The 16,089-nt window shown below is 55.5% G+C and overlaps 1 protein-coding gene across 1 annotated transcript in view; it reads right to left on the minus strand.

Annotated features, from left to right (window-relative positions):
• Positions 1-16,089, minus strand: part of HMCN2 (hemicentin 2) — a 141,516-nt gene that overhangs the window by 119,252 nt on the left and 6,175 nt on the right. The window contains exons 4-9 of the mRNA XM_021713744.1: positions 9,384-9,555; positions 9,160-9,266; positions 7,691-7,811; positions 4,968-5,231; positions 2,309-2,453; positions 1,533-1,674 (exon numbers count right to left, since the gene is read on the minus strand). Of these exons, the coding sequence (XP_021569419.1) occupies positions 1,533-1,674; positions 2,309-2,453; positions 4,968-5,231; positions 7,691-7,811; positions 9,160-9,266; positions 9,384-9,555 (951 nt within the window). The remainder of the gene's footprint in view (positions 1-1,532; positions 1,675-2,308; positions 2,454-4,967; positions 5,232-7,690; positions 7,812-9,159; positions 9,267-9,383; positions 9,556-16,089) is intronic.

Below are 16,089 nucleotides of genomic sequence, written 5' to 3' on the forward strand. Positions count from 1 at the left end.
AGGCCGTGGTACCCCCCCCAGCCTCACCCCGGGCACCTGTGCCACCTGCTCAGGACATGTCGGCCGGAAGCGCAGGTGCCAGTATCCGCTCACCGCCTGGCATCACCTGTCTCCTCTGCCCCCTCTAGTCAGGGCTGCCCAACTTCCACCAAGCGAGGGTGGAGGTGCCCACCCTCCATCTGATCAGAGGGTGGGGGGCAACGGAGGGGCTCCATGGCATGGGAAAAAGACCAAACAATGAAATGGGCCATTGATATTTAAGTCAGATATTGGGATGGACTTTCCAACCGTGAAAACCACTAGACCTCAGCTAGGAGGCTACAGAATCCTCTTTCCCTGGAGAAAACAGGGCCGTGGCCCACCCTGGGGTGCTCTCCCAAGCACAGCCCACCTCAGTGTATACCAGGCCCTGCACACCCTTTGAGCCAACGATCTCCCCGGGGGAGCAAAGCCTACAACTTCACCAACACCAGGAAGAGAGTAATGAGCTCAAAACCACTCCTGGGCCAACCGCACAGCTGGTCACAGCGGCCAAGGATGCCCCGAGGAGGCAGGCGCCAAGAAAGCCAGATCAGAGTCACCAAGCAGGGAAAGGCCAGGAAGGAGGTGAGTCCCGGGGAGGAGGACGGCCAGGCGAGTTGATCTCTTTGCCTGTTTATATTTCACTAGTCTTCCTCCAAGGAGCACATGAGGTGTTTTTGTCATCAAATATGGAGGAGCTAATCCTTCTTTCTTTCCTTCCTTCCCTCTCTTTTCTTCTTTTTTGTTTTTTGTTTTTGAATTGGGGTCTCACTCTGTTGTCTAGGCTGGAGTGCAGTGGTGCAATCATAGCTCACTGCAGTCTCAACCTCATGGGCTCAGGCAATCCTCCCTCCTCAGCCTCCCTAGCAGCTGGGACTCCAGGCGGGTACCACCACACCTGGCTCATTTTTTATAGCCACAAGGTCTCGCTGTGTTGCCCAGGCTGTTCTCAAACTCCTGGGCTCAAGCGATCCTCCTGCCTCGGCCTCCCAAAGTGCTGGGATGACTGGTATGAACCACCGTGCCCAGCCTGGAGTGGCTAATCTTCTAATGCTCATAGTTTCTTTTCTTCTCTACGAGACAGCCTGGGCTTGTAACTTTAAAATTAAGGCCAATTTCACTTCGAGACGCTCTGTGGCGTTTCCAACCGTCCCCAGCTCAAGGGTTCCCTTCTGTCAGGGACCCTGAGACAGGAAGGGATCAGGACCACCAGATGAACAGCGGCCTCCGAAAGGGCCTGGAGTCCCGGCCAAGCCCCACGGTGTCCAGAGCGAGATTCAGGCTGGGCAGGGCAGTGTGACCCAAGCTGGGGTCCTCAAGCTTCCTCCGCAGAGGCCCGCGGGACCCTCCTGCATGAAGGGGGGCAGCAGGCAGGTGGCAGCCAGAGCAGTCAGACTCGGGGTGACAGACAGTCCCCAGCAGCTGGCAGGCTGGTGCACCGCCCACGAATGGGGTCTTGCTGGGAGGACGTCCGTAGGGAAGAATCTGGGAAGAGGACGGGAGGGGCACACGGGGGGGCGGAGGGCCAGACCTGTGACGACGAGCTGGGTCTTGGCGCGTCCTGTCCCAGCCCTGCTGACCGCTGTGCACTCATAGGTGCCTTCCTCGGCCTTCGAGGCCCGGGGGATTTCCCAGCTGCTGTTCCCTGACTCCCTGCGAATAGAGAATAGCAGGAGACAGAGTTACGCTGACTCCAGTGAGGCCCCCAGCCTCGTCTGGCCCCCAGGGCCCTCTACCTCCTGAATCCTGCCTGGAGGAGGGGACCTGGAATCCCCTGTGAGACCCAATAGGAAGAGGTGTATGGCCGGGACGTGTAAATCCCACAATCTGCTGTGTGATGTGAAGCAAGGCCCTTCCCCTCTCTGTGTCCTGGGCTCCCATCTGGAGGGCCAGGGCCTCAAGAGAGTCCTTTCTGCCCGGCCCCTCGTGGAGCTGGGCCCTGCATGGGCTGGGTTTTCCAGGAGCCTCGTGGCAGTCTTGGGGACCGGCTCCGCCTGCATCCCTGGCTGCACTGAGGTCCTGGGCTGCCCGGGAGGACAGTAGCCGAGAACAAGGTCTCTCTGCTGCCACCCACTCCCCCGAGACTAATCTTTCTTTTTTTTTTTTTTCTGAGTTGGGGTCTCACTCTGTTGCCCAGACTGGAGTACAGTGGCACCGTCACGGCTCAATGCAGCCTGGACCTCCTTGGGCTCAGGTGATCTGCCCGCCTCAGCCTTTCAGGTAGCTAGGAGGGATCGGCACCCAGAAGCCCGGCGGCAGGGGACAGCCAGTGGCCGCGGTCACTCACTGTAGGTGTCGCTCCTCGCCCAGCCTGGCTCCGTCTCTCCGCAGCTGCAGCCGGAAGGGGAGGGGGCTGTGCACAGAACAGGAGACCAGCAGGGGCTGATGCCGGTAGCCATGGATGCGGGGGGGCATGCTGACCAGGGGGGCTCCTGCGGGTGAGGACCGGATTCAGAATTCCTCCTGCCGCCCCCGCAGCCCACCCTCGCCACACCTGGCAACGCAGAGACCCACGGGCATGAACCAGGAGCAAAAGGACGGAGATTCAGTCCCTGGCCCCAGCACTGGGCGGTCGCCTCTCTAAGCCTTTGTTTCCACCTCTGCAGAATGGGTGTGATCACAGTGTTGTCATTATTGCCTTGTCTGGAGGAGCTGCTGAGAGGCAATGCCTGGACAGTATGAGGCATAACACACGTGGTTTATGACAGGACCTTCCATCAAGACTGGCAGGCACGGGCTGCAGCGCCCTCGTGAGAGACTGGTTCTGAAACCCGATGGAATGCTCCCCAGACAAGGATCGGACTCCCCAGGGTGTGGGAGGGTGTGGGAGGGTTTGTGCAGTCGCCTCTCTGCCTGGAGGGTCAGTCTTGCACTCATGTGTGGGAAAGAAGCCTTTGCATTTAAAAATAGGCACAATGGGAGCATGGCTGTGAATGTGAAGTTCACACGCATTTTTCAGATAAGACAACAGACTTCAGTGAGCTCTCCCAGCTTGCGATGAGCCCCATGGGCCCCTGTCCGACACCAACTGCTGCCCTGGCCCGCCCCGGCCTGCCCCTGGTCTTGGGGGACACATTCTCTTTCCTTGGCTACTGGAGTCGCTTCAGTGAAGAAGTCTGAGAAACGCCCCCGCGGGTCTGCCGCGGCCGTTGGAGCCCGTGATCTCGGCGTGCACTCAAGTCTCTCCTCTGTCCCCACCAGAGTGGAGAAGAGCCCGGCTGGGAGGCGCGGGCGTGAGACGACACGCCAGACCTCCTCAGAGCATGGCGGGGGGGGGGGCCGTGCGGGGGACATCATGCTCCGGGCGGCCTGCCACGTCGAGTCCCGGGCGAGAGGGGTGTCGGGCCATCCAGCCACGTCCTCAGCTGTGCAGGGCGGCCACCACTCACCACAGGCCCTGGGCGCCTCTGTCAGGAGCCAATGGGGCCCAGGGACCCCAGGCCCAGCCTCACCTCTCCAGACCCAGAGCCACCTGCTCCACCACAAACCCAGCCTCCCAGACCTGGAAGGCGGGGGAGGAAGAAAGACCCGGACCTCATGCCTCCTCCCCAACCCCCACCGCCGGAATCTAGAGCTGAGGTGGTGACCACAAGCCAGAGCAAAGCTCCAGACTCCTGGGTCCACCTGAAAGAACAGGAAAGCAGCGGCTGTTATTTCCCCGCTGGAATTCCTTCCTGAAAGTTCCTCCTCAAAGCCATAAGGCTAAGGGAAGAGAGGCCCGGGGACCACAGCCGGGGAGTGGAGGCCAGGAGGCTGGAGAGAAGAGGTCCCTGGCTCCTCCACCCCGCCCCACCCAGCCCCTGCCCCACCCAGGCTCTCAAGGTCAAGTCCTCCGCCCCACCGTGGGTGCCATGGCCAGCCTTGGGAGCTGCCCACCCCCTGCACCCTATTTGAAGCGGGTGGGTAGAGGAGCCTTTTACTGAGATTCCCCCACAAAGAAGTGCTAGGACGCCCATGACATCTACTCTCTGAGCACCAGGGATGGGGGGACAGTGACCGGGAGGAAGGCAGTGGGGCTCAGTGGGGAGGCAGGGTGGCCAGTGAGCCTAGATGCTCTCTGCCAGGACCAGAGGCTCATCTAGGAGGCCAGAGACCCCACCCTGCCCTCTGGGAGCTTCCAGTCCAGATGGCGAGACCTCGGGGACACACGGGAAGCCAGCACAAAGCCACACATCTGGGAACCAACACAGCATGACCCAAGACGGGATGACAAAATGACTTGTTCCTACAGTGCTATCATTAGTTAACAGCAGCTGCCACATGTCTGGGCCCTGGTTCACACTTCCCATGTCCTGAGAGTGACCTCTGAGCACCCAGGGCTGCCTGGTTGTGTGCACTAGCCTATGGAACCCTCAGAGCAGCCCTGCGAGGTGGGTGAGATCAGTTTACCCATCTACAAAATGGGGACTTATGTCAGAACTGTTGTAACCATCAGGGAGCTAGTACACGGCAAGAGCCTGGCCCACTGGCCCATGGAGAACATGCAGAGTGGAGGCTAGGATGATTACGATTCTGGGGTAGCAAATGTTCGTGTCTGCCCTGCCCACGACTGTGTCTACAGTGCCCAGACCGTGACCGATACATGGTAGATACTCAAAATGAATGGTGGACAGACAGATGGATGGATGGATGAGTGGATGGACGGACGGACGGGTAGATGGATGGATGGATGAGTGGGGATGGATGGATGGATGTATGGACAGATGGACGGATGGATGGATGGATAGGTGGAGGTGGATAGGTGGATGAATGGATGACTTTATTCCAAATACTTGAGTTGAAGGCCACATCTGAAGCATCTCAGTATTTAGCAGAATGCCTTACAGGGAGTAACCGTCCCCAGAAGCTTAGTGAGCAATCACTTTCTATCTAATCTAATCAGAGAAGGCTCCGGAGGGGCTCTGAGTGAGCCAAGAAGCTAAGGGACAAAAGAGACACCCACTCACCTGGAGCCACACCACTATAGGACACTCCTGAGACACGGAGGAGGGGGTTTCCCTCATGGTCCTTGCCCTTCACCTTGAGGTAGAAGCGCTCCTGGGGGGCGTGGAAGGCCGGCCCGCTCCACAGCTGATGGGTGGAGCCGTTGGAGAGCGGACTGGTGGGCAGGGTCAGGAGGGGCCGCCCTGAGCTGTGGGCAAGCTCCACCGAGTCGAGGCGGCCAGGGGCCTGCAGGCCCGTGGAGTTGATCACCAGGGCGATGGGGACCCCTGCAGAGGGAGGCGAGGGCCGAGGCGCTGGTATCAGCATTGGCTGAGATCGTCCTCAAGCAGGCCCTGGGACCACACCCCGAGCCCTGCCCACTCGGCCCTCCCCCCCAGCTCCCTCCTTCTCCACCTATCCCTGCGCGGGGCTGCTGGGGGTGGGCTGGGGAGGGAGGGGCCTTGCTACTGTCCGTGGTGCTGAAAAGCCACGGTCATCCCACCAGGGCTCCGGCACTGCGTTCCTTCATCTCTGCAGAGTTGGCCTCTATGGGTAGAACCGAGGGGGGCGTGTGTCCTCCCCCGCCTCACCCCAACCCGTGAACTCTGGTGTCAGCCATCATCAGACAGGTTTCAGGGACGGCCTCAGCTAAGGCAGATGCCACACTCAGGGGACTCCGACCCCCGCCCAGTCTCTTCTGATGCTCGGTTCATCTTTGCTTTTTCTTTTCTATCTTGATGGAAATGTGGCACTCTTCACACTAGCCCAGGGGAGGCAGAACTGGACCTGGGTTTCACCATTTTATTGTTTGTTTATTTTTTTAGAGACGGTCTCACTCTGTCACCCAGACTGGAATGCAGTGGCTCAATCATAGCTCACTGCAGCCTCAAACTTCTGGGCTCAAGTGATCCTCCCACCTCAGCCTCCTGAGTAGCTGGAACTACAGGCTCATGCCATCACACCTAGCTAAGTTTTTTTTGTTTTGTTTTGTTTTTGCTTTTTTTGTAGAGATGAAGGTCTTGCCATGTTATCCAGGCTGGCTCCAAACGCCTAGCTTCAAGCAATCCTCCCACCTTGGCCTCCCAAAGTGCTAGGATTACAGGTGTGAGCCACCACAGCCAGCTGAAGGAATCATATTTTCCAAAGTATAAATTGGGACCTCTGATCTGGCCACAGATGGTACTTTCTGGCAAGAAGCTCAGGCAGCCATACGGGGCACACTGGCATCCTCACGCCCCAGTGAGTGGCTTCCAGTCCACTGACCCTGTGCTCCCCACTTCAATGTGCCCTCAGGCTACTCCAACCCACATCCGTCTTGAGGTGCCCAGATGTCCCCCAGGATTCATTCCGTTGGAGTAAGGCATGGTTCTCCTTTTCAGTAGGTCACCAACTCACTAGTGCCTGTTCTTTCATTGCACTAGCCTGACAGTCATGGGAAACAGAAGGAGGGTGACTTGGGACAAAGAAGGTGTTTTTGTTTGTTGGTTGTTGTTGTTTTTGCTTTGTTTTGTTTTGTTGTAGTTGAGGCCTTACTCTGTTACCCAAGCTGGAGTGTATTGGCACGATCCGAGGCTCAGGTGAGCCTCCCGCCTCAGCCTCCTGAGTAGCTGGGACTACAGGCATGCACCACCACGCCTGGCTAATTTTTCTTTTCTTTTTTTTTTTTGTGCTACCATGCCCGGCTGATTTTTTGATTTATTGTAGAGATGAGGTCTCGCTGCCCAGGCGGGTCTCGAACCCGTGGGCTCAGGCAATCCACTCACCTCAGCCTCCCAAGGCACGGGATTACAGGCTGAGCCACTGAGCCCAGCTTATTTTCCTTTTCCTTTTTCTTTTCTCTTTTTAGAGATGAGGTCTCGCTATGTTGCCCAAACTGGTCTAGTCCTGAACTCCTGGACTCAAGCAATCCTCTTGTCTTGGCCTCCCAAAGTGTTGGGATTACAGGCATGAGTCACCATGCCAGCCCTAGGTGCCCCTTTTGAAATACAAGTGAGGCTTTCTGCTTTTTCTCTCCTTAAAGAATCCTGGTGAATGACCATAGCGAGCAGGTATTTTTTTTAATTTAATTTAATTTGTTTATTTATTTTTCATTTTTTGCCCTAAGACTTATTCTAAGAGTGAAGGCAGGTATATTTGTTGTTGTTGCTGTTAGTTTGTTTTTTAAGAGACAAAGCCTCGCTCTGTTGCTCAGACTGGAGTGCAGTAGCACAATCACGGTTCACTGCTGCCTCGACCTTGTGGGCTCAGTTGATCCTTCTGCCTCAGACTCCCAAGTAGCTGGGACTACAGATGTGTGCCACCACGCCCAGCTAACTTTTTTTTATTTTTTGTAGACAAGATCTCACTGTGTTGCCTGGGCTAATCTCAAACTCTTGGGCTCAAGTGATCCTCCTGCCTCTGCCTCCCAAAGTGCTGGGATTACAGGCGTGAGTCACCGCACCCAGCCTTGGCCTGATAAGTTTTGATAAAAAGAAAGAAGGTGTGACCTCAGTAATTAAGGGGACACCACAAGGGTCCTAGGGGCCTTTGGGGGCAGGGGGGATGTTCTGAAGGTAAATGTCACAATGGCATCTGGATTGGGGCTGGTGGCAAGGGTGCCGGGAGCGCGACCTCCCTGAGTCTCTGCAGGACCCCTTCCATGGCCACACAGCCATGCCCACCCCCCCACACCTCCCCCGCTTCCCAAAGCCCGGTCCTGACTCCTCAAAGCAGCCCAGTTCCATCCTTGGGGTCAGGAGCACCGTACCTTGCAAGGGCCACTCAAGGGTGTGGTTGAGGTCCAGCAAGGGCTGTGTGGAGAAGCCGGCTTGGAAGTCGATGTTGCTGATGCCCGTGATCCTCACCGAGTGGCGGCCGCTGCTATAGACCTAGGCCCCACATCACTGGGTGTCAGACCCCAGCATCCCAGCTCCTGGGCAGGAGGCACTGACCAACCCAGCCTGCGCCAGCAGCTAGCATTCTCTTGCCTTTGCAGACAGACACGGAGGCAACCTACCTGCTCCGGGGGGCCCCGCACAAATGAAGCATGGCTCTCCAAAGAAAGGAGCAGGCACCGCAGCTTACAACCTCGGCCTGAGCGGGCCCCTTGAGGCTGCTCTGCCTCTCTGCCCTCCCCAGCTCCTGCAGGGCCCGTCGGTCCCCTGCACGTCTAACTCTCAGCCTTGCCTTCCTCAGCGGCACGACAGCTCTTGGCTCAAAGTGTCTTAGAGCTGGTGGCCTGGGCACCGTGGCTCATACCTATACTTAAGGAGGTCAAGGGAGGAGGATCGTTTGAGCCCAGGAGTTCGAGACCAGCCTGGGCAACAGAGCAAGCCCTCATCTCTAAAAAAAATTTAAAAATTAGCCTGGCATGATGACGCCCACCTGTAGTCCCAGCTACTCTGGAGGCTGAGGTGCAAGGATCGCCTGAGGCCAAGGCTGCCGTGATTGTGCCACTACACTCCAGCCTGGGCAGCACAGTGAGACTCTGACTCAAAAAAAAAAATTAAAGATGCTCCGAGTTGGCAAGGCGGTGGATGGGTGCTGCCACTTCCCCTGTAGCACCCAGCTCAGTGACTGGCGCCCAAAGGGTGTTCACTAAAGGTCTGTCAGTCAGCAGGACCAGGACCTCAGCGGCCCATCCCAGAGCTCTGTCAGGGGCCGAGCCCGCCCACACAGTCCCTGGCTCTCCCAGCACCTTGTGGATCACAGCAGGCCTCACCCGCCCTGCCAACCCTGCCCTGCTGAGCTGACCTCCAAAGTCACCCTTCTTTCTTTCTCTTTTCTTTCTTCCTTTTCTCTCTCTCTCTCTCTCTCTCTCTCTCTCTCTCTCTCTCTCTCTCTCTCTCTCTCTCTCTCTCTCTCTCTCTCTCTCTCTCTCTCTCTCAGACAATCCTCCTTCCCGCCTCAACCTCCTGAGGAGCTGAGACCACAGACATGCACCATGATGGCTGAATGATTTTTCATACCGACGAGGTCTCACTATGTTGCTCGGGCTGGTCTGGAACTTCTGGGCTCAAACGATCCTCCCACCTCAGCTTCCCAAAGTGCTGGGATTACAGGTGTGAGGCACCGCGCCCAGCCTTTACCCCTCACTTCTATCGACATGCTCACATCACCGCCCACGCTCTAGCCCTCAGGCTCCCGGGGTCACAGGCTCCCCAGGGCACGCGGGAAGGAGAGGGCTCCAGCCCGGTGAAGCTCGTTTCCCCCACCCCTGCAGTCCAGGGCCCCTACCTTGATGGACCACAGCCCAGGATGCTCAGGCTTGAAGGCCACGATCTTGGCCGAATCAGGGATGCTGAGGAGCACGTTGAGGCCCTCGTCCTTCTGCAGGATCCGCCCTGTGGAAGCCCCAAGGACCACTCAGTCCCCAACCCTCTCCTGGGGGCGCAGGGGCCCCGCCTGGCTCAAGAGCCTGCAGCGCACCGAGAGAAGACCAGCCCCCGGGTGGCACGTACCCAGCGGGTCTCGGACTTCGATCTCGGGCCCTGGCCCGCTCAGCGAGATGGTGACCTCCTTCAGGCTGGGGTCAAAGGGCAGTCTCCACGTGTGCTCGCCCTCCTCCTCATGGTCCGTGGACAGCAGGTGCACCTTGGAGGCCTGGATGGCTGACTCCACCCACTTCAGCACCTGGGGGAAGTGCAATGTCTTGCTTGCGTCCAGCCCACCTGAGGCAGGTCCCTGGTCCCTGCCAGCTGGTGTGAGGAATCTGGTCCCCTCCCTGTGGGTTTTAGGCAGCATATGAGCTACAGGTCATCCAAGGCCACCCCACTCCCCACTGTCCCACACCAAGCCCCATTCACATGCTGTCACCCTCCTGTCTTCTACGTGCTCCAAGCTGTGTCACCTGAATCAGGGCATCCAGGGGACTCAGCTCAGGGGGGAGAAGCAACAGTATATCCCTCTGCTGGGAACAGTCTTCCCCACCTCTTCCATCTCCAGCTGGCTAGCTTCTCCAGCACCTGCTGCTTCCTCCAGGAAACCCTCTTGGTGCCTCTTATACACGGGTGGACCCTGGAGACCTAGCATCTCCCCCATGTCCAAGTCACCCCTGGTGGCCCCCGGGGACCTCCAAGGAGCTCCCACCAGGGTTCCAGTGCTCTCAAAGCGGGTCCAAGAGGAACTGCAGCAAAAATACAGGTCTCCTCCTGACCCGTGGACGCGAGGCATTTGTGGATCGAGTTTTGCAATCTTGAGAAATCTTAGGTCCTTGGTTTCTATGACTGCAGATTCCTTCTAAATTATACACGTTCTGGACAAGTTCCACTGGGAGTCAGATAAAAGGTAAGGCCTTCTGCCTAGAATACCATGCTACCCCGCCCCCCCCCTTTTTGGAGTCGGAGTCTCACTCTGTCACCCAGGCTGGAGTGCAGTGGCACAATCACAGCTCACCACGGCCTCAACCTTGTGGACCCAGGCAATCCTCTCATCTCAGCCTCCTGAGTAGCCAGGACAACGGGCTCATGCCACCATGCTCGGCTACTTTGTTTTTTTTTTTTAATCTTTTTTGTAAAGAAAAGGTCTTGCTGTGCTACCCAGGCAGGATTCAAATTCCTGGGTTCAAGCGATTTTTCTGCCTCGGCCTCCTAAAGTGCTGGTACTGCAGGTGTGAGCCACTGCGCCTGGCCCACTGGGGTTCCGTGGAGAAAGACTAATTCCAGGTTCAGGGCAGGCAATTTACAAGGTAAGTCTTGGATGGCTGGTTATTCCATAAAGCAAAATCCTCGTAGACGAATGGGATGTGTCAAAAGGACGCAGGAACCAGCTAGAAAGAGCTCCTACCAGCTCAATTTGGGACAACTTGGGCGCCCAAAAGAATGACAACCAATCAGTTGAAACACACTGAAGTATATCATCTCTGTGGACATTGTGGTGCTCAAAAAAGAGAAAGCAGAATTCAAAACAATAAAACCTCATCTGCTACCACTGATGGTGACAGGCGACTTCTCAATGAAAGAGAACCAAGTATGATTCTGCACCTTTTCAACAGGAATTGGACTTCAGAGAGGCCAAATTATCCTTTCTGATGGGCGAAAGTTCCCCTTCCTGGAAGAACGCCTGCTCGTAAATGTGGGAGGAATGATGTCATTAGGAAAACGGCATTTTGCAACCCCCTAATGAAATCATCGTTTCGGGCCAGCATCCTCTGTGGATGCTGAAGCCATTTGATGAAAGATTGATGGGAACGGGGTGTTCGAATAGAGCCAGAACGTTCCCCCACAGCCCCCTTGAGTCATAAAGGGAGAAACGTGGCCTTACGACCCAGAGAGCTGGCTGTCGCCTCCACAATCTACACATCAAACTTACCACCAATAAGAGTAAGACATGACTTGTCTCCTGACATGAGAGAACGTGCACTCATCAACACCGTGAGATATTCCTGCCAGACATGTTTGCCTTTAGACTAACCCAGTTTAGGTGGAATTTAGGGTATAAAAAAACAAGTTAATGACCCCATGAGGAAACAACCGGAAGATTCCAGAACATGACACCTGGTACAAATCCATGCCCCTTCGACAACTTAGTGTCGTTTTAAAAAACGGTCAGGAAACAACCAGAAGATTCCAGAACATGGCACCTGGTACAAATCCATGCCCCTTGGACAACTTAGTGTCATAAAAAAAAAAAAGGCCAGGCGCAGTGGCTCACGCCTGTCATCCCGACACTTTGGGAGGCTGAGGCAGGAGGATTCCCTGAGCCCAGGAGTTAATGACCAGCCTGGGCAACTTGGCAAGACCTCATCTCTTCAATAAAGGGAAAAGTTAGTCGGGCGTGGTGGCTTGTGCCTGTGGTTCCAGCTACTTGGGAGGCTGAGGCAAAAGGATCACCTGAGCCCAGTAGATCAAGGCTGCGGTAGTTGTGACCATGCCACTGCACTCCAGCCTGGGCAACAGAGTGAGACTCCAACTCAAAAGGAAAAAAAAGAATTGATCATTCCAGATTTAAGAGGACTGAACAGACATAACAAACAAAGGAGGTGCACAACACTTGATTAAATCCTGATTTGCCAAAAACTGCTATAGAAGACATTTGGAAGACAATCAAAAAATTTGAATATGGAGAGGGTATTAGCTGATACTAGGAAACCAATATTAATTTTATTAGATGATATTGTGGGTCATGTTGAAGATTATCTTTTTTTTTTTATCCGTGCTGAATTATTTATGGGTAAGGTACACAATTCAGCAAAAAGTATGAGAGATAGATCAAGCAAGTAGAGCAAAAATGTTTGCAGTGGCTGAATCTTGTTGGTCGGTGTGTTCTTTTTACTTTTCTATATCTTTGAAATTTTTCATAATCATTTTGCTCATCCATATCTGAGATGGAGGTCTCACTATTTTGTTCTGGCTGGGCTCAAACACTTAATCCTCCCACCCAGCCTCCTAAGTAGCTGAATGTGCAACACTGCACCCAATAATCATTTTTTAAAGTAAAAGTAATTTAAAAATAACAAGCATGTCATGACTTTAATACATACCTGAGCCAATAGAGTGGTATACTGTTGCTTGCCAACGCCAATCAACTGCAAATGGCTTCCTAGAGTGCTAGGGTTTGTCTGTTTTGAGTCAGGATTTTACTCTGTCCCCCAGGCTGGAGTGCAGTGACATAATCATGGCTCACCTCAGCCTCGACCTCCTGGACTCAGGTGATCCTTCCAGAACCTCAGCCTCCCAAGTAGCTGGGACTATAGGCATGCACCCCCATGCTTGGCAAATTTTTCTATTTTTTTTGTAGAGATGAGGTCTTGCTATGTTGCCTAGGTTAGCAATCCTGGGCTCAAGCAATCCTCCTGCCTCGGCCTCCCAAAGTGCTAGGATTACAGACATGAGCCACCACCTGGCCTAGAATGCCATTTGAAGGAAAAATGCAAAGCCCCATCCAGTCTCAACTAGAAAAAGTTATGTGATTGATTAGCAATGTCTGCCCCGGGTACAGGTTTAGAAAATGGTGTCTTGCGTGCTACCGAGTGGCTCTCCTTGCCCTAAATCATAGTCCTTCAGCTCTGCCTACCATGTGATCTTCCATGGAAGGGAAGGGGAAAAGAAAGGAATTAGAAGAATTAGAAAATGAATATGTTTTGTTCACACTGAGCTAGAGCATATGTGCCTGGAAATTTACAGCTAAATTTCAGCAATCACGGGATAAGAATTCTGTGTTCTGAAAACTCATCTGTTTTAATACTTGGAGCTAATTCCTTCTTCTGCTTTGCCTAGCTTTCTAAGCAATGCGTCTCTTGAAAAAGTCCCACCTGTCTTGGCTGAGGAATGGGGACAAGGTTCTTCGACCGCGCAGGGGTGGACTGGAGGGAACGCCAGTCAAGGCATCCCAGCTGGAGGGGAGGACACGAGCTGGCAGGGTACGAATGGCAACTCCCCCAACGGAAAGCAGCAGCTCTGTGACCACTGTCTGCTTCCCCCCAGGGCCGGGCCTTGTCACGGGTCAGGAGGGAATCGTCACTAAGCAAGCTCCCGGGCAACGGTGGTGGCACCAGTCGACAATTACCCAGACAAGTCACACCCGCTACTGTGTTGCAACTGCCATCACAGGCTCCTTCTAGCATGTTCTGACAGAGGGATGATGCCTCGCCGTTCAGGCTACTGAACCACGGAGAGGGCTGGGACATGGGACGGAAATCCAGGGGGCCACAGGGCAGCCTGTCCTGTAGCATATCCCCCCTCGGGTGTTGGAGGTCAAGCCTCTCGCCCACAGCCAGGCCAGACCCTCGGTAGCGCCAGGCCCCGGGGCGAGGCCTTATAGACCCCATGACACCCCCAGGGCTCCGGAGTGGAATCTGGAGAGCCCTCAGAACAGAGGGCCTTCACTTAGCAAGCTCGGTGTTTATCTGGCGCAGGCAATGGCTTCCAGATGTTAGCGGGGCTGTGGGGGAGGCAGGGAGTCCGTGGTGTGTCGGGACTCATCTCTTTGTCACTGATGGAGAAGGAATGAAAAATCTGGCGCTGCCTCCCAGGCCAGATGGCTGCTGCTCGGCCCTTCACGGCAGATAAATCACCCCGAGGCCCCTCCCGGACACTTGACGGCCAAGGAGGCCGAGGAAGGGAGGGGGCGGTCAGGAGGCCGAATGGGCCTTCAACTGCAGAACAGAACACTGAGGTCAGGGTTCTGGGTTGGAGGCCCCGTGTCGGGGGTGATGGAGAAAGAGCCCTCATCCGGGGGTTTGGCCCTCACCAGTTGGGCACCCCAGGCGCCCGCCCCAGGCTCTGCCTTTCTGGGAGCTTCTTCCAGAGAGAATTCCTTCTCTTCAGAGGCTCCAGTGGAACTGGGGGTGTGTTCTGGGCTCCACCCCGAAGCCCGCAGGTGCAGTTCAGCCATAGCGGCTGCTGCCTTTCATCCTCACTACCATCTCAGGGGTAGGGGCTCTCATTAACCCACCTGCACACAAGGGGGAGGTGCGGCCCTGAGAGGCTGAAACTGCACTCCAGGTCACACAGCAGGTGGGCGGCAGGGCTGCGGGGTCTGGAGCTAGCCATCTTGCCCCGGCGTCTAAGCCCTAACCACTCCACAGCCCCACCTCCCCCTGGGAAGGGTCCAGGATGAGGTCATTTCTGGGGTCCTCCTGATCTGTTAATCGGAACCACCTGGTCAGAACCGCCCCTGTCTTCCAAGGCGGGTCACCTCTCCCTAGTTGATGTGCAGGCTCTGGGCATCTGCCATTCGTACCTGCTGGTGCTGGACACGGGAAGGGTCCCAGCTCCCTGAACCAGTTGTGTGGCTGTGTGAATTGTGGGGTGGGAGGCACAGCAGAGAGCAAGAGGCCCGGTGCTCCCTTAGAAGAAAGGTGGAGGGGCCTTCCTGGGAATAGGAGAGCTACAGGACTGTGGGATTGTGCTGGGTGTCCGACGGGGACCCTGGGGGACACTGCATTGTCACAGGAGGATCTTGGACCTATCTAAGCCTTAATAAAAAATGCAACTGGAGCCGGGCTCGGTGGCTCAGCCTGTAATCCCACGCCTTTGGGAGGCTGAGGTGAGTGGATTGCCTGAGTCCGCGGGTTCGAGACCTGCCTCTCTACAATAAATCAAAAATCAGCCGGGCATGGTAGCACGTGACTGTAATTCCGGCTACTTGGAAGGCTGAGGCGGAAGGATCGCCGGAGCCCAGCAGGTCGAGGCTGCGGTGGCCGGGAGCGGCCACTGCACTCCAGTCTGGACGACAGAGTGAGACTTCAACTCAAAAAAAAAAATGCAACTGGGCACAGCGATTCACACCTGTCATCTCAGCACATCGGGAGGCTGAGGCGGGAAGGATGGCTGGAGTCCAGGAGTTCGAGATCAGCCTGGGCAACACAGCAAGACCTCATCTCCACCAAAAATCAAAACAATGAGCCTGATGCCTGTATTCAGGAGGCTGAGGCAGGAGGTGGTGAGCCATGATCATGCCACTGCACTCCAGTCTGGGTGACAGAGTGAGACCCCCTACTCAAAAATAGATACATATATAAGTGAAAACTAAAATTCACAAATTCACATTTGGGACAGGCTCAAGGGGCCACTGTGCCTGCCTCTAACACAGTACTCTTTTTTTCATTTGGAGTCTCACTCCTTTGCCCAGGCTGGAGTGCAGTGGCACGCTCACGGCCACCATAGCCTCGACCTTCTGGGCTCCAGCGATCCTTCCGCCTCAGCCTTCCAAGGAGCCAGAACTACAGGCGTGCACTATCACGCCTGGCTATTTTTTATTTTATTGTAGAGATGAGGTCTCACCAACTTGCCCAGGCTGGTCTCGAACCCACGGCAATCCACTCACCTTGGCCTCCCAAAGTGCTGGGATTGCAGGCTGAGCCACCGAGCCAGGACTACACAGTACTTTTAAGGACTGTAAAAGTTCCAAATTTTCCTGCCAGGCGGAGGAATTACACCTTCTGTTAGTTACCAAGAGCCCCAAGGCGGGAGGGTCCTGCTACCAGTAAGACGCCTCCACAGCAGGTGGGCCCTGGGCTATGAATAATGGCCGCCACCAAGCCCAGTGCCCAGAACTGCACCTGGCACACAGTAGGTGCTCAATAAACGAGGGACAAATGTGTGAGACATCTCTTAGCCACACCAGAAGCCCTTTGAGAAGGTGGAAGGAAGCCGGGCTCAGTGGCTCAGCCTGTAATCCCGCGCCTTGGGAGGCTGAGTTGAGTGGATTGCCTGAGCCCGCGGG

This window comes from Carlito syrichta, unplaced genomic scaffold (assembly GCF_000164805.1).
Source record: "Carlito syrichta isolate Samal-C Ts95f unplaced genomic scaffold, Tarsius_syrichta-2.0.1 Scaffold304709, whole genome shotgun sequence".
Classification (NCBI taxonomy): Eukaryota; Metazoa; Chordata; class Mammalia; order Primates; family Tarsiidae; genus Carlito; species Carlito syrichta.